This window comes from Triturus cristatus, chromosome 11, assembly GCF_964204655.1.
Source record: "Triturus cristatus chromosome 11, aTriCri1.1, whole genome shotgun sequence".
In the NCBI taxonomy this organism is placed as follows: domain Eukaryota; kingdom Metazoa; phylum Chordata; class Amphibia; order Caudata; family Salamandridae; genus Triturus; species Triturus cristatus.
In genome coordinates, this window is record NC_140594.1 from 1168347901 (window position 1) to 1168366293 (window position 18393).

An 18393-nucleotide genomic window follows, 5' to 3' on the forward strand; every position below is an offset into this window, starting at 1 on the left:
GTGAACCAATTTATTACTAAAAGGGTCAGTTAAAAAAATTAGATTCAGGTCGCAAAATATAGAGTCACAACTTCAACCACTTTTTGCAACCATTGTTTTATTACATCTGTCTCTAAATCGCATAACAAAAGATAGGAAAAAACAAAACAAAAGAAACACAATCATTAAAAGTAATTAAATAAGTTTAGAACTGTATGCATTTAAATGAAACACCCTGCAAATCCAGAATAAAGTAAGAACCAGTGACCTAAGTCCTATCTCAAAACATTAAAAATACATACAAACAGTGGCGTAGGTAGGCACTTTGCTGCCCGTGGCAGTCTGTGCCTTTGCCGCCCGAGCTGAAGAGCGGGTGGGAGATATGGCTGGCGGACCCCCCTCACCCCCCCTTGCTACACCACTGCATACAAAACAGTAGAAATATAACAGTCTTACTACAAACATTGGGGAAAACACATGAATCATCTGTGTAGGGGGAGGTCAGATTCCCTATTCTAATTCCAATCTAATACATTGGAGAAAATGCATGCAAGTTAATGAGGGACCTTAAAACTTGGTTCTTTAGTCGGAATCAGAATATGGCTGAATCTTTCTACTTTTTTACTTTTTACTTAACCTTTTTCTTTTTCCTCTTGTGCCTCTGGTTCCACTGTTTTGTGGTGTTAGCACCCAGAAGCTCTTTTTAAGCATGTGTTGCACTTTTTTTAAATCATAGTTACAGTTTAGAGTTTAATGTATTAATTATGCAAGTGTTTGTTTTTTTATGGGAAATATATTGAATTGTTTTAATTAATTCTATGTGGAACAAAGGTTAACATTTAATAATAATTGTGTATATATTGTGTATATATGTGTTTGTTGTTAATGGGTTGTGGGGTGGAAATATAATTAATTAATCAATTAAAAAAAGAAATATCCACCCAATCCCCCAATAAATCCCACAATCCAAAGTTAAAATGTAATACAATATTAATGTATTAAACTTTTAAACATAAATACCAATTAAAAATGTGAAATAATGAAACTATTATTAAATGAACATTGATTAATGCAGAATTAAAAAAATATTACCCATCCAATCCCCCTATAAATGTTACAACCTAAAACTTTAATGTAATACACAAATAAAAAAATAGTAAACATTTCAAAAATAAATAACAATTTAAATTATGAAATATTTACCAATTAATCAATTAACATTAAGTAATGTGTAATTGTAAAAACAATACTTTAATAAATCCTCCTGTTTTAACAAGATATATTTCTATAACATTTTCAAAAATGAAAAATCAGTTTACACCTGCAAATGTAACTAAATGGAATCATAATACAATACCATAAAACATCATCATAAAAATCAATATTAAAGTAAACTATATTTAAAAATTTGCTCTTACATTAAAACAGTGAAAAACAATATACTTACCTTTGACAATTTTGTCCATGACACTTTTGTCCTCAAAATATTTTGACCACAAAATATAAATAAATGAATCCAGGATTTGTAAAGCGCAGCAAATCACCCATGAGGGTCTCAAAGCACTGAATTGAAGGCACGGGGAGATTAAGTGATTTGCACAGAATCACAGGTTGTTGACATAAACGCCACAACTCAAACCTGGTTCCCGCTGGCTCCGAAGTCAGCAGCTCAGGCCGTTAAGCAACATCCTCTCAGTGGTTAGGACAATATTTCTTTTATTGATATTTAGGTGAAATTCAAAGAGCAAAAAGGTGATTTATTTTGCAAGAGTGTCTGGGATGTCTGACAAGCAGTTATCAATACACAGAGATGTTTAAAATCCACCCATAGTGACCTGTGTTTTTTTTGCTCAGTAAAAGAACAAACAAGCATTTAAAATAGCCTGTAACTAGCAAAGCATTTAAACGTTTTATAGTCAAATAAAAGTTCTTGCTGTACTAGTCAATACTAAAAAATAAAAAATGATACTTACAAGTAACAAATTCCACAGTAGAGTTGATGATTCTTCCTACATTGGCACATATTTTTTTCTGCACACTGAGAGTCATTTGCTCCTGTCTCAGCTCGGAGCAAATCTCTGAAATTAATATCAATCTTTTTGAATATTTCCTCATATGCTCAGTTTGTTAAAGTTTTAGATTGGACTGAATATACCTGAAGGTGGGGTGTAATAATGCCTGGACATACAGTGTCACCTTGATCCCTTCTCTTTATATTGTGTATTAATAGTGGGCATGAGCAGAGCCATGTCCTGAAAATAAGCTATAACTGTTGGTGTCCCAGTGGCATTGATGAAATACAGCGCCTCGTGCTGGGATCGCCAGTCCAGCCGTAGCTTCGTGGAGCTGAGGCGCGACAAGTATGGAGGAAGCGTGGACCTAACGCGTTCAGCGGTAGGTGTCGCACGACGCAGTCGTGGGTGTCTGAACGGTCAAGAACGCTCTTGCTTTCCTGATGCCTCGGACAGGGAGGTCCCCAGACAATCGGCCAGAGATGGCGCAGATGTTGGGGTGGTATCAGAGTTTTTGTGATGGAAAGCCGCGTCCCAGAATTGAAAGTTGAGCTGGACAGGAGCGCATTGCTCATTCTGACAGCTCTGGAATTGGTATAAAGGAGCCGTAAATCTTATCTGGGCTGAGAGATAGGACCTGTCAGGTGTCCCTGTGTTCCTGTAAATAGTATACATTAGTTTCATTCTCCTTTGCACTCAAGGGCTCGGGAGCACTGTGGTAAAGTTGTGGTCGCTGGGTGGCCTTGGGTGTGGGTCCACTCTCTTAAAGGGCTCTTGCAAATATGTTTTTTGTATTTATTGAAATAGCTACGTTTGCCCCTGACATGTAATAGGTGTTGTTTGGCACTTAATGTAGCTCGTCATTGGGCCAATTTGATAACTTGGCATGTTTCCAAGTGCACCTTGTTTTCATACCCAGAGGGAACATAGAGGCAGGAGTAGCTAACAGTATGGCCGCATCTCATGTGTGTTCTGAGTGAGTGTGTACATGCATTGAGTCAGTAACACATTTGTTCTATAACTGGTGGGCGCACGCGTCTCATTGGGAGTTCTCCACCGCTCTGGCTGGCAATGTTTGCTGAAAATGCCCCCACCACCAAGACAGAAGCAAGGGCTGCCATGTCTTGCTGTTTTTGTCAGCACTGATTTGGTTCACAGGAGAAAATGCCCTAAAACTTGAGACCGAGTAGCAATGTCCCTGAGGAGCTGGGGGTTTTGTCGTGGATATGAAAAATCAGAAGAGAGGGGCCCCGTACCACAAAAGGGGTGGAGCACCAGCAGACACAAGTCAAAGAAACGATTCCCCTTTTGGAACAGCAGAGTTTGTCAACACATTCACAACTTTATGCAATGAATCACCAGGACAAGACACCCAAAAATCATCTCCATAGCAAACTACATGTAAAGAATTCAATATATTTTTATTATTATAAAATTAATCATATAGGATCACACAAAAATTCATAAAAATACACAATAAAAACAATTAAAAAAAAATTTTGTTTAAAAAAACAGTACACATGCGCAGTCTCAAAGGACGCGCCGCCCAGCAGCGCGATAGAACCAACACAGGACTTTCTGTCCACTCCGTGGAACGACGGGAATCGACCAGGGTCGTATGTAGCTGCACTTTAGTGGTTTACTTCCACCCCCGCCTCCCGGCCCCCTTAGGGTTGGACTGGGGCAGAGAATAGGGCTGGGAGCCAAAATAAAAAGTGGCCTTGAAATAAAAAGTGCCCGTGAGTGTGTAAAATAGGTGAAAAAGAGGCCCCTTTTTTGCACATTCTAACAGTTTCGAGCTAATCACATCCTGTAAAAGTTTGTTCAAGTCAACAGACTCTGGGGCATATTTATGAGAGGGTTGCATCACGTTTGCACCGCGCAACGTGGTACATGTGTGACGCAAACATCTAAGTCAGATTTTTGATGTCACGCATGTGGTGATTGGGCCTTAGGCCCACATGCAGGTGAAAGTGATGGACACAGACACTTGGATGATGGTTAGGCAATTGGCCCAGAGCACGTGCGCTCGGCCCCTTTTATTGCCAGGGTCACCTGACTCGTGACGCCTGTGGTGGGTGGGTGTTCAGTGTGTGTTACAACATGCTGAACACTAGAATGCTGACCGGTCCGTCACTACAACGCACAGCCGCTTTGCTTGGCTTTGAGTGGCTTGGCGTTGCGTGGGTGTTCACAAGCAACTCTCATGGATTCTGACGCATCCCCAGATTTACAAGAACTTGTAAACCTGCGGTGATGCTCCTTACCAAGGGCGCAGAACAAGAAGAAAGAGCACTATTTCTCCTAGTTTTTTTCCTGTGCAGCAGACACGGGAAGAGGAGTGTGCCTTGTAGGATTGTTTTTGTGCAGGAAGGTGCCCCTTCATGCACAAAAACAATCCTGCGTGCAGACACCCGTGCACATTGGTGCAAGATGTGCAAGAATGCCGCCATAGGTGCTAGGAAGTCCAAAGGGTGCCAGGGCAGGGGAACGGACAGGAATGCGCCATATTGCCTTAAAGTACGGTACAATCCCACCCGTTCCTGTCGCGCAGCGCTCTGCGGTAAGGTGCGTTGCTGTGCGGCCCTGCGTCACAGGCTCATAACTGAGCCCCTCTGTTTGGGAGATTGAATCAAGAGGAGACTCCCAATTTTATAGCCAAAAATGGCTTTAATTCATCTGTCATCGCCCTCAAGTCGCCTCTTTGCAATATTAGTCAGCAGAGGAAGCAAATTCCCCAGGTTTTGTTCTGTACACCCCGCTTTCCCGTTTCGGATTGTTACAAGTTTGTGAGCTGCTGCGGGCACCTCTTACACTGACACCAGGAAAATCAACAGTAAATGAAAGAGCATAAAACAGGCCACACAGGGTCCTGTCAGCGCACCCTTCGTGCCCCCCCCCCCCCTCTTATGCAGGTTTCAAGCTTTAGGCAGCATTAACACACTTGGATCCTCAGCATCGGGGGGGGAGGGGGGATGGGGGGGGCTCTATCAGGCCAGAGGCTACAGGCACGTGCTAGGGGGAACAATCAGGACAGTGGCTAGGGCCACGTGCTGGTGGGGGGGGGGGGGAGGGCTGTCAGCACGATGGCTAGGGCCATGTGCTGGAGAACGTGTCAGGTAAGAGGCATGTTGTGTTAGTCGTCTGAGGCATGGATTGGGGCCCTCTCATGACAGTGGCTAGGGCCACGTGCTGGTGTGTGGGGGGGGCTGTCAGCACAGTGGCTAGGGCCATGTGCTGGAGAACGTGTCAGGTAAGAGGCTAGAGGCACGTGCTGGGGAACTGTAATCGAAGAGGCCAGAGGCACGTGCTGGGACCCTGCAGGTCAGTGCATTGCAGCAAACTACATTAGCTGTTGCGGGGCACACTAGCCCGTCCGCCATCTTGTCTTGTCTGTTGGAGCCCCACTCTGAGGATGCTAGTGAGACACTGATGTATGTACAATGTATTCACACAGCCCTTCCTGCCAAGGATCAGCCCCAGAGCCTCGATGACGCTGGGGTGAGAGACTGGTACTGGTGAGAAGAGGTACTGCGTGAGGGCATCACTTCCTTGTGGCAAAAGTCTGCACCTTAAAACCGTCTCTTCAGAGACGCTGTAAGGCATGGGTACAGTGGGTACAGTGGCAGGTGCCCAGGGCCACCACCTTCTCAGCGTCCTCCAACTCCCACCATAAAACTACTTTTCTTCAGTGCCTAATTTGAGCCAGTGTTTTCAGGTGCTGGGCACTGGCACTTACTTGTCAGCACTGGTACCTATGATAGTGTGCCACATGGAGGCGCTGTTTGTTTAAATTTGATGCGAGCGCAACAACAATTGTTGATTAATTCAATATAGATTAAGAATGACCAATACCCGCCGCCCAGGCCATTCTTGTAACTTTGGGCTCCTGGGATTGTCGGAATTGTCGGAATTGTAGGAGTGAGCCTTGGTGGTTATGCTGTGCCTGTCACTGACCGCGGCAATGGGCGGTGCACGCGGAAGTGGTCAGCTGACCAGGGCCCTGGCACTTTTTTTTCACAAATTAATCACTGCTTTTCTCTCCTTCTTACTTCGTTGACTTTTCTATCAGAACCTCTCTCCCAGTCTCCGTGGATTCATTAGTAGAAAATAGACAATAACATTTAAATAAGTTCGAAACAAGAGGCTTCAAAATATGGAGCCCAAAAAAGCTCGCCTCCCTCCCTCCCCCCTGGAGAAGGTGAGCGGCAGGAACACGGCATGCTCTGCCGCTAGGAGATGTGTGTGCGTTGCAGGCGGAGCAACACGTTTCAGCGGCAGGATGTGATGCGCGTTGAGACATATTCATCATTTGTTAATTAGCATCAATGACAAACATGTATCCCTCCGCCGTGACCGCTGCCTGACGTCTGGGAATGAATGGTCCGTCACAGTCCTGTGCCTGAGGGGCGGCGGGGCGCTCCATCACAGGGGGCCCTCCATCGAGAGGGGGCGGTCGGGTCTTGAGACGTCACTCTCATGAGCTGCTGAGTGTACCACCCACTCCATTGCACTCTCACCTGTCCCAGAGTGTCTCATCAGAGGGCTGTCAGGTCTTGAGACGACACTTCCTTGAGCTGCAGTGTGTATCACCCACTCCATGGCACTCTCACCGGTCCCAGAGTGTCTCATCAGAGGGCTGTCAGGTCTTGGGAGGACACTCTCAGGAGCTGCTGAGTGTACCACCCACTGCATGGCACTGTCACCTGTCCCAGAGTGTCTCATCAGAGGACTGTTGCGGTCTTGAGAGGGCACTCTAATGAGCCGCTAGGTGTATCACCCACTGTAGAGCACTGTCACCTGTCCCAGAGTGTCTCATCAGAGGGCTGTCGGGGTTTTGAGACGACACTCTAGTGAGCCGCTGGGTGTATCACCCACTGTAGGGCACTGTCTCAAAGTACCTCATGCACTCTATGGCATTGTCTCCTGTCCCAGAGTGTTTCATCAGAGGGCTGTCAGGTCTTGAGACACTCTCATGAGCTGCAGTGTGTGTCTGTCACCGTAGGGCACTTTCATCTGTCTCAAAGTGTCTCATCCACTCGATGCCAGTTCTATCTGCTGCTAAGTGTATCACCCCCTGTATGGCACTCTCACCTTTCTCAGAGTGTCTCATTCACTCTTTACCACTCTCACCTGTCCCAGATTGCCTCATCCACTCTATGGCACTGAAACCTGTACCAGAGTGTCTCATTCACTCTTTACCACTCTCAAATGCTCCCAGATTGCCTCATCCACTCTATGGCACTGAAACCTGTCCCAGAGTGTCTCATTCACTCTTTACCACGCTCACATGTCCCAGATTGTCTTATCCACTCTATGGCGCTGAAACCTGTACCAGAGTGTCTCATTCACTATTTACCACTCTCACTTGTCCCAGATTGCCTCATCCACTCTATGGCACTGAAACCTGTACCAGAGTGTCTCATTCACTATTTACTACTCTCACATGCCCCAGATTATCTCATCCACTCTATGGCACTGAAAACTGTCCCAGAGTGTCTCATTCACTCTTTACCACTTTCACATGCTCCTAGATTGTCTCATCCACTCTATGGCACTGAAACATGTCCCAGAGTGTCTCATTCACTCTTTACCACTCTCACATGCCCTAGATTGTCTCATCCACTCTATGGTACTGAAAAGTGTCCTAGATTGTCTCATTCACTCTTTACCACTTTCACCTGTCCCAGATTGTCTCATCCACTCTATGGCACTGTCCCCCGTCCCAGAGTGTCTCACCCACTCTGTGGCCCTCGCATCTGCTGCAGACTGTCTCACTGCCTCTGCTTTTATTATGGTTCCCATAGTACGGTGCATGGTCTTTAACGGAAAGGATGCCCAGCAAAACCAAGCCTTGGCAAAGCCAGAAGAGCTGCTCTATGTATAAGTGAACATGCTTCTACCTGGATTGTGAAGTTTTACTACCAATCTACACGTATTACAGCTCAACAAAATTGAACGCCAACATATTGTCAGGGTCAATAGGTATGGAGTTAAAACCAGCAAATTTGTACTACTCTTTGATGATATATTGGTAGGGAGATATTTTGGAGTTGATTTACCTGAAGGTCAGTTCATGATCCAAACACCGGTGAGTGACTGCCTTAGTGATTCATCGGTCCATGCACTCAGTCAGTCATCCATGCATGTACTCCCTCACCCATCAACAAGGTACACACAAACTCGCAGATCTGAGAACAACTTCCACATATCAAAAAAGCCAGACAGTTTGCTTTTACCAATGCTTATTTATTAATATGCGCACTATGTCACTTTTTTATGACCGCTCTTCCCAGACCATCCTTGTGAGGAGTAGTGAGTGGGAGGAGTGCAACAAAAACCTTAGGATGGAATTCCTAAGGAAGCGCTTTGTGCCCACTTGGGGGAAAGGAACACTTAGTATTGGTATCAACCCGTCACCTGGGGCTACTCTACGGCCTGCCATTGATGTGGGCGGGTGATATTTTATAGGTAAGACAAAAAGAGCACTTCCTATTTTGTGTCATCCTTATGCTGAACAATCTTGTGGCTCAACATTTTGTAGGACTGGTGTCTAGCGTAAGCACGGGCCCTCAGAGTCCAGGCCAGAAATTCAAGACGATCAATGACTTTGTAAAGTAGGTCTGCATATGCCAGTTGAATGTAAATTTATCTTTTGTCGAAATTTCAAAAATATGGTAGCTGTGGAGGTCTAAGGGACCAATGATGGACACTCTTGGAGTAGAGTAATCATTTGAATCTTGGCTGTAATTGAACCTTGATACTGTTTTCAACACACGTGCGGGGCGTGCAGCTGCACAGCAGTAAGGAGCCGTACTGACGTAAGTTCAGTGCCGAAGAACTATCTTTCTCCCAGGTACAGCCTTCACATTTGTTCTTCATCTGTAGTACTAGGTAGGCATCCCAAAGCGCCATCTTAATTTGTTGATTGGACACAAGGACACCCAATTAAAAAGCGTTCTCAAGTTAATTTTATCAGGTTTACAAGGTTATGAAGTTTGAAATTGGCATAAATTGTGCGGCAGTAATACTGCACCGTCTCCATGGAGGCCTCCGCGCATCAGTCGAACAAGGTCGCTGCTCATTAGCGGGTGGTGTGTAGGCGCTTCCAGTGCAGCTGCTGGAGCTGAGCCTGCTGCATTAATGAGTCAAGAGCCCCAGACTCCTGTGCTTGTTACCACCCCAAGCACAGTTATGGGCAAAAATATGATCTCAACCAAAGGCCCTGCAAAGCATTATGGGACGAGATTCTAGAGTGCAGTGAATATTATAGTATCCAATATCAAGACATTCCTCAAGGAGCAAGCTCGCCCACTCAGCTGAGAGCTAATACTATAATATTCACTAAACTCTAGAATCTCGCCCCATAATGCATTGCTGGGCCTTTGGCTGGCATCATATTTTTGCCCATAAATTTGCTTGGGGTCGTCCTAAGTGGATGGGACCACCACCGAATCGTTCAGCATGATATGCTCTTTGTGTTCAAGACATCAGCTTTGTCCTCCACCTAAGTTATGGGGGACCCCAAAATCATCATCTTTCTCATTGCCTGATATTTTTCAAAGCTTACTTTTGTGAATTGGTTATATGCTTTTAAGCATGTAAAGGTAACGTTGTTTTATCAAAGGGTTGTGGGTGCAGCAGCTAACTCCGCTACTGTGATGGAGTCGAGTTTTTGCATGAATTCCATGTTTTCAGTGTAATGCATAGTTAGCAAATCGAAGTTCATTGCCCAGGGTTAATTATAACCAAAGTAAATAAATGAGGAAAAAAGGGATGCAGGTACTTGGGCGATGCAACTAATTAAAGAAAGGCACAGCCACCCTTTTGCCAGCCAAGGTGTGCAACAGCAGGCAAGACAAAGCTAATTAAGAAAATAGTGCTCTGAGGCAGTAATTAAAATGGCCCGAGTAACAACACATGTAACAGGGGGTGTCCTCAAGGGAGGTGACAAGAAGAAAAAAGGTGGTACTAAGGAAGGACTACTAAGCCTAGTGACCAATGAAAAGCCATCACTTACAAAAGTCAGTGACAGGAGCCAATTAAAAAAATGGGCATAAAGTGGGTGGCGCTTCATGCCCATATCCTGAATACAGCATGCCTCGAAAGAAAGGGGGACAAGTCAATAAAGCCCTTCATGTGAAAAGTCAATACTGCAGACTAAATTGAGAGAAATCTTACCATTTTGTGCCAATATGTGTAATTCTGTTATTGATTCTCCAGTAAGTATTGATTTCATACAGGGGAACTCAGCAAAGGACCCCCATAGAGTTTGTACCATTTTAAAAAGAATGTAACTAGGTAGAATCCTTCCAGACATCCGAGCATGCGCACTCTCCCCATGAACCGCCCTCTTACACAAGCTGTGTAAATGTCAAATCCTCCTCGACTTCCGAGCATGCACAGGCACACTGTCGGCACTTTGACCACCGACTGCGCCAATTTTTCTATACTGGGCGATTTAAATCTGCATTTCGACACATTGTCCAGTTTGTCAGCTCGTGCCATCTCTTTGGATTTAGAGGCTTTTCAACTGTTCCAGCTGGTTTCACAGCCTACGCATATTGGGGGACACACTTTGGACCCTTTCTTTACCAACTTAACTGAGGCCAAAGTTAATGCAGTTACACCAGTAGAATGGTCTGACCATTTCCTGGTGTCTATTCAGTGTCCCGTATCAGTGACCCATCCCATTTCTTCAGCCAGACGGGTACTGAGGAGATCGTGGAACAAACTCAGGCTGGAAGATTTCCACCATTTTTTGTTGGTGGAACCCTTGGGCACATCGGACAATGTGGATGAAGGGTATGATCTCTTTTGCTCTTGGCTCACTAGGGCGCTGGACACTCTGATACCTGTTGTATCAATTAAAATCAACCCCCGGGAGTCTAGTCCCTGGTATGGCGGGGCCTTACGCGCTTTGAAGGGGGCCTGTAGACGGGCGGAGAGGGCATGGCGGAAGACCTATGGGGCGGACTTAAAAGCCGCTTATGCTGCTTCGGTTAAGATCTACCACCGGGCCATATGCCGGGCTCGTGCGGCTTTCTATGCTGAAGAATTTCGGAACAGCACCAACCCGTCGAAGGCCATCTTCAAAGCGGTTAAAGATCTTATGGCCAAACGGACTATCCCTTTGGCCGAGAGCTCGGTCTCCCATTGTGAAGCCCTAGCCTCTTATTTTCTGGGAAAGGTCCAAGCGATCTATCGGACCTTCCCTAGGATTGGGGCTCCGCTGGAAAGTTCCATCGAGACATTACGTCAGTTTACCCTGCCTTCATTCCCCCCCTCACCGTTGATGGGTTTGACAAACTTGCTTTGCAAGTTAAATCCGGATCTCCATCTGATCCGGTAAAGCCTGCTCTCTTCCGAGACCAGACCTTTTTGGGACGCCCTGTGGTGCGTTCCCTTGTCAACCTATCCTTGGAGTCGGGGGTTGTTCCAACTAAATGGAAGCAGGCGGTAGTGTCTCCGATTATTAAAAAACCCTCCCTAGACCCGTCTAAGCCTGAAAGTTTTCGCCCCATTTCGCTGCTACCGTGGCCGGCAAAGTTGACAGAGGCCCATGTCAATCTAGCCCTGTCGGAACATCTTGCCCGGACCAATGCCCTTGATCCCACTCAGAACGGTTTTCGTGCTGGTCACAGCACGGAGACCGCTCTCCTCGCAATGGTGGAACATCTGCGTGCTAGGTTGGATGCGGGTCAGACGGCGGCGCTGATATTGTTAGATCTCAGCGCCGCCTTCGACACTGTATCTCATGGCATCCTCCTGCATCGGCTAGAGGAGATTGGTGTTCAGGGTCTGGCGTTGCAGTGGTTCCGCTCCTTCCTGGACAATCGCTCCTTCTGTGTGGCCATTCCTCCCTTCTCGTCCAGTTTTCAACCTCTGGCCATGGGGGTTCCGCAAGGGTCTTCGCTAAGTCCCACGTTGTTCAACCTTTACGTGAGACCGCTGGCTGATGTCGCAAGGCAGTGGGGCCTTACTTTGATCTCATACGCCGATGACACTCAGCTGGCGGTTACTCTTAGCGGAGATGTCCAGCTAGACGCCCCTAGGTTTCGGTCTGGACTGAAGGCGGTGGCTTGCTGGTTGACAGAAAACTGTCTCCAGCTCAATGCCACAAAAACAGAGGTGATGGTTGTTGGGAAGGGTGTGGAACTCTGGGGTGATCAGTGGTGGCCTTCCGAGCTGGGCCCCACTCCGACCCCTGTGTCGGAGGTGAAAAATCTGGGGGTCTGGTTGGACGCCGGCCTTACTTTCGCAGGACATACTAAAAAAACGGCAGCTTGTTGTTTCGGCCTATTAAGAGGTCTTAGACCAGTCCTCAAATACTTCGATGCCCCTACCAGACAGCTGGTTGTCCAGGCTACTATCATCTCTCGCCTGGACTACGCTAGCTCTCTTCTGATTGGGGCGAATCAGGCTGAGTTAACCCGCTTACAGCGGGTTCAAAACGCTGCGGCTAGAGCCATTGTTGGCCTGCCTAGATTTTGTCCTGTGGCGAATGTTCTTCGTTCCTTGCATTGGCTCCCTGTAAGGAAGCGTATTCTTTTCAAGGTCCTCTGCTTGGTTTTTAAGATACTAAGAGGTATTGGCCCTGAAATCTTGTCCAATCTTATTTCCTCCTACGTTCCCACCCGTAGCCTTCGATCTCAGGGCCAGGCCCTTGCTGTGGTCCCCAGATTCAGACTCTGTCGGATGGGGGGTCGTTCCTTCAGCGTGAAAGCTGCTCTAATCTGGAACACCCTCCCAGTGGAAATCCGACAGTTAGACGATCTGTTTTCCTTCCGTAGAGCGATTAAGACTTTTCTGTTTTAGCTGTCCATCTTGGGCGTTCTTGTTTTGCTGTGTTGTGTTCCTCCTTGTCTGTGCGCCGGGACGCTCCTTCGCTGGAGTAGCTGTGCGCATAATAAATTAACTTAACATAACATAACATAACATAACATAACATAACATAACATATGTAAGTGGGTAGAATCCTCCTAGACCCCGAGCATGCGCACTCTTGACATGAGCTCACTTACACAGTCTGTGTAAACAAAAACACTCAGGCACATATGTACAAGCCCCTATCGCCACCACTATGTCTCCTATATTGACGTTGTGGTGGCGATAGGGGCTTAGCCTTATTTACAAGGCAGCATTTAGCCTCTTAACGTGGCATAACGCCGCCTTGTACATAAGGCCCCCTTTCACGTTATGCCTAGCATGAAATGGGTCAGCTCGGCAGTGGGTGTTGAGGTGGGCGTTCCACCGCAACACCCATTATTTTGATGCTGCATCCTATGTACAAAGATGACGTACATAGGAGGCAGTAGGAGCAGAAACCAGACCTCTTGGGGTGTACAGGAGTTATACCTGCACCTGCAGGTATGGAGAAAGAGACACCCATGCGTCATGAACAAAGGAAGAGGTACCCTCCGGGGGGGGGGGGGGGGGTAAAAACTGTAGGCAGCATAATTTGGAACCTCCCTCCAGTTATCCATCAGTTCATCCGGCGTTATTAACAAAATACTATATCCTTCGACAAGCGCAGAGCTTGCGCGATAATATTGGGGAGGTGGGGGGGGGGTGAGTTTCTGGTTTTCCAACAACCATACTGGCACATGGTGATAAAACACACTGCAAGTGAAGCAGTGCAGAAGCAGAGTTTCTGGGGCAGTGGAAAGGTACGGAGAGCAGGTTGTAAGAGGTACTTAAAACTGTATATTTTGTAAAATAACCAACATTTTATGACCTTCATAACAGAGATGAAAGAGGTGGGCATGTGTTTTTTCCTGTGTTTATGTAAAAAAAAACAAGTGAAATCTGACAAACCCCTCACCTCACTGACTGAAAACACTTGTACCCCCTATTTACTATGGAATAGATTTACTAGGGGTGGAACACCACTAACATCCCTCCTAGGGGAGAGGATGTGGCCTAATGGCTATAACAGGGGAACCAAGTTCGAGTCTCACTGTTGGCTCAACATCCTGTGATTCTGGGCAAATCACCTAATCTCCCCGTGCCTAACAAAATGAATGTGTCTGTCTGTAATGAGACTGATGCTCATGTAAAGCGCTCTGATACCTTCAGGTCGAGTTTGTGCTTTATCAAACCCCCAAAAATAAATGAATAAATAAATAGAGCAACACCCCTGCCCTTCAATGCCCCGCAGGCACCGTCTTCATTCCAGTCTGAGCTTTAAATCAGTTGGAAGACTGGGGCTGCGCCGGGACTCAGCTGTAAACCTATTCGAGGCACCTCAGCAGGGCGACGCCTGCAGGAGGGAAGTGGTACTGCACTCCTTGCTTCTAGCCCGAGGTGGTGATTGGGTGATTCTTGATAAGTGAGTAAAGTGTTCACGAGGCGCGCACCCCAGGCTACCTGATGCCAGAATATCCTTGTCGGAAATATTGTCTCACACAAATACTATGCCATAAGCATCGTTTACCAAAACATTGCCCCACTGGGAGTAGGTTTCTCAATTATTATCTCAGATGGTGTGAACACTGTGTGAAGTATGTATGGAGTGGGTGAGATGCTGGTACCCTACAAACACCCTCGGAGAGGGGGGCGCACTCTCGTAACTCACCAGCGGGACTCCTCTGGTTCTATGCCAAACAGATATGATGATCTTAGACTGTGGATGGGGTGTGTGGGTGACATTCCATCTTTAGGGGTGCCTAGTGCCCCAGTAAATTGTATGTTCAGCAGGGCTGGATTACCCATTCATCAAAATAAGCATGTGCTTAGAGGATCATGTCAAAGGGGCACCGCAGACATTTTCCACTGTCGGATTTACTGTGAACCGTATGGTACAAAAATGCAAATGGTGCAGTTGAAAGCTATAAATCAATCAATCAGGATTTATAAAGCACGGCTAACCACCCGATAGCGAATCCAGGTGCTTGCAGGCACCGGAGGCCTCCTCGAACAGCCAGGTCTTGAGGGCCATTCGGAATTCTGGAAGAGAGGTGATGGTCCGGAGGTGCATGGGGAGACTGTTCCAGGTCTTAAAATAGGATCTAAAATAAAGCGGAAGTATGCAAAAATAAACATTATGTTCCATCTTACTCTAAGTTATGTGTCATTATGCGTTGTAATGACATGCGTTGTAACGACATGCATTGTAATGGATTTCGTGGTTGTAAAAAAATGGTTGTAATGAGACCGGTTGTAACGTGTGCGTTGTAATGTGTCCTATTCGTTTTTTCGTAGTGTTTTCCTTATCACCTTGTGTGTTCCCCTCCTTTAGGAGATTTTTACACCGGAGTGCAAGTTTAAGGAATCTGTGTTTGAGAACTATTACGTCATTTACTCCTCCACGCTGTACCGGCAGCAGGAGTCGGGGCGCGCCTGGTTCCTGGGGCTCAACAAGGAGGGCGAAATCATGAAGGGTAACCGGGTGAAGAAAACCAAGGCCTCGTCGCATTTTGTACCAAAGCCCATCGAAGGTAAGGCAGCGCCTTGAAGGCTTTGTATAGATTTTGTTTTTAACTCTGCCCTGTCTCTTGGTGTCTGCTCTCTTTTCATAAAATTCCACCACTGAAGTACCCCTGAGACTCGTGCCCCCAGAGAATCCCTTCCTGAGATAACCCCAGGGGCGCGCAGGGACCTGTGGGAAATTCCCTTTCTTCTCAATCGATTTATTCAGTAAAGTTTCTTTGAGTTAGAGATATTGCATGGAAAAGGCATTATTTTCCTTGTAGAAATCATATAGGATTGAATTTTAGGTTTAAATTTAATTCCACATGAAGTTCTTGAGTGAAAACGCCATTACTAAGTCTTTTTTGTTTTGTTTTTATAGCTGTGTTGTTTCGTGTATTTTTTGTAGACAGCAATGACATTCGGTCACAGTGTTAGTATAGAAACCCCTTTGTGATGTGATTCTGGGTGGTGTTGATAAGCCTGTCCTTCACTTTCGGAAGTGCCTACATTCTTTGACAGGAATATTCTTGCATCGAGATTGAGTTGGGGCAGAGCACCCCAAATTCAAGAAAAAACCTCAACCAAGCGCCAGCAAACACCTAGTCTCCATCTCACAAGTGCCTAATTTGAGCCGGTGGTTGCCACGCTTGTTTTTCCACATTAGACATTTACCGAGAGCAAGAAAGAGAAAAACACACAGATCAGAAAGAAGAGAAAGCCGTCAAAACTGTCACAAAGGGAGACCGCAGGGATCTGCAAAGATTGAGATAAAAGCGCAGATGGAGTCTCGGGTAGGTGTGGGTGGAACTTCTGGAATTTGACTCGGGGGCATTCTGGGTAGTTACATAAAAACTGTATGAGATTCCGCAGAGTTCTGCCAATAGGCAGAAACAGGCACGCCGGCCTGCTCACTTTGAGACAATAGCACGTTCCACGCAGTAAAAAACAGCGCAACCGACACCATGCGGTGCACCAGAGGGCGCAGCGACTTGAGTGGATTTTGCCGCCCCTCAAGTAGATTTTCTACTCTAGCGTCAGTCTTCTGACCGCAAAATGTCACAACAGCCCGCTTTAGAAAATTCTTGCAGCATGCCCTCCTAGCCAGCGGCAGCTGGCATCTACGGGGTGGCGGTGGCTGGCACATGCCCATGCGCGCAAAAAATAAAAACTTACCTGATCCGATGTCCTCCACTCCAGACCTCTTCTGAGGAACTGGATGCTGCAGTGCGGGCACCAATCCTGGCACTACTCTCATGCTGTAAGAGCAGCCCCCTGATTGGAGGGAGTGGCTTCACTCGGTGCTCCACAGTGCCCTGGAGGCCTGCACTTACTCTAACTCAGCTGTCTTAAGACAGCTCGGTCACAGGTTTCAAATTGCGCATGTCTGGCTGGCCGTTGCAAAAAGGGACATGCACACTTTGAAGAGTGCACAAACAGCCCACCCTCCTCCCTGCTGCTGTCATTCATCAGCGGCCACGCCCCCGTCCTGACGCTCAGTTCAGGATAGGAGGATGGAAAATAAAATGGTAATGAATTAACATTTTAATTTCCATCTTTGGGGGTAATTTACTTGGGACGACGCTCCTCCGCTCCAAACGAGGAACCACCCTTGCTCCTAGCGACCAGAAATGGCACTAGGGGATGCCAAATTTTGCTTGCGCTTGCGAACTTTTCTTTCTGGAGCAGGGCTTGGAAAAAAGCATTCCACCATGCAGTATTTGGCAGAATGAAGCCAGAAATCTGTGTTATAGGAGTAACACGGAGTCACCAACAGTCCGCCAGCTTCAAGGCCAGGACGGAATATTACACCCACCCCGGGTAGTTTAATAAAGAAGCATGAGGTGGACTGACGGCTGCTGCGTCTTTGTGTTCTTCGCAAGGACGCTTAATAACTGTGCTTCAGCTTCTGAGCGGAGAATTTAACCCCAGCACTCATTCTTTTACAAATTAAGCAGTAAGGGGCAGATTTGCTAAGTCTTGCGTTGCCCTTGCACCTCGCAAGGCATTGCAAAGCAATTCAAGCCGTTAAATGGGATTTACTAAGCCACGCAAAGCCACCTTGTGTGGCTCTGTGTGGCTTAGTGAATTCAGAGGAACGCGAGGCAGCGCAAACTGTGCATTGGGAAGGCATCCCATGGGTGGGTTATTGGCGTTCATGTGCAGCCACTCATGGACTTTGATGCAATCCCAGATTTATTAAAGTCAGTTAACCTGGGATTGCATCAAAATGGCACGCCTTTCCAGCTGAGGCATAATGAGGAGAAATATCTTTATTTTTTCTGTTGCTCTCTAATGCACCCCTCTCTCACATTACCTCTCTCCTTCTCTCTATATATATTTCCATGCTCCCTGTCTCTTCAACCTGCTGTCTCTCTCTTAATATCCCTCTCTTTCATTCTCTCTTTTACTACATGTGCCTCTCTCTACCCTGTCTCTGTGCCATTACTCGGACAGTGCAGCCGTGACTTTGTACCCCTGATCCCACGCGTTTGGGGGTCCCCTTTCCTATTGCATTACGTTTTAAAATAATAAAACAGAAGGTCTGACCATGTTTCTTCTTGATCTAACGACCCGATAGCACCAACAGTTGACACCATTTTTTGTTTTCTCTTCCCATAGAGCACATGTCCCCTTAATTGTCATACTGCTAAGAGAGGCCTGCAAAGGTTTTATCCCCAGGTCCACCAAAGCTTGGACATGCTTGCTGTGTGTCTCACTCTCCCTTACTCTCTCTACTGTTGTCCCTCTTATTTTCTCACCCTCTTACCGCATTCACCCACTCCCTTGCTCTCTTTTCCTTTTTTCCTCTCTCCCTCTCTCTATCTCTGTCTTTCTTTCTTTGGTTCACTTGCTTCACGCCCTCTCTTTTCCTCTCTTTGTGTCTCTGTGTTTCTCTTTTCCTCTCTCTGTGGCTCTGTGCCACTCCCTCTCTGATGGATTCTCTCTTTCCTCTTAAGATGTAAATTCCATACATCACACTAAGACTCCG

At 46.5% G+C, this 18393-nt stretch overlaps 1 protein-coding gene across 5 annotated transcripts in view; it reads left to right on the forward strand.

Moving 5' to 3' along the window:
- Positions 1-18393, forward strand: part of FGF12 (fibroblast growth factor 12) — a 909266-nt gene that overhangs the window by 835800 nt on the left and 55073 nt on the right. For all 5 annotated transcript variants that reach the window (XM_085635864.1, XM_085635865.1, XM_085635863.1 and 2 more), the window contains one exon: positions 15232-15430. In XM_085635864.1, the coding sequence (XP_085491990.1) occupies positions 15232-15430 (199 nt within the window). The remainder of the gene's footprint in view (positions 1-15231; positions 15431-18393) is intronic.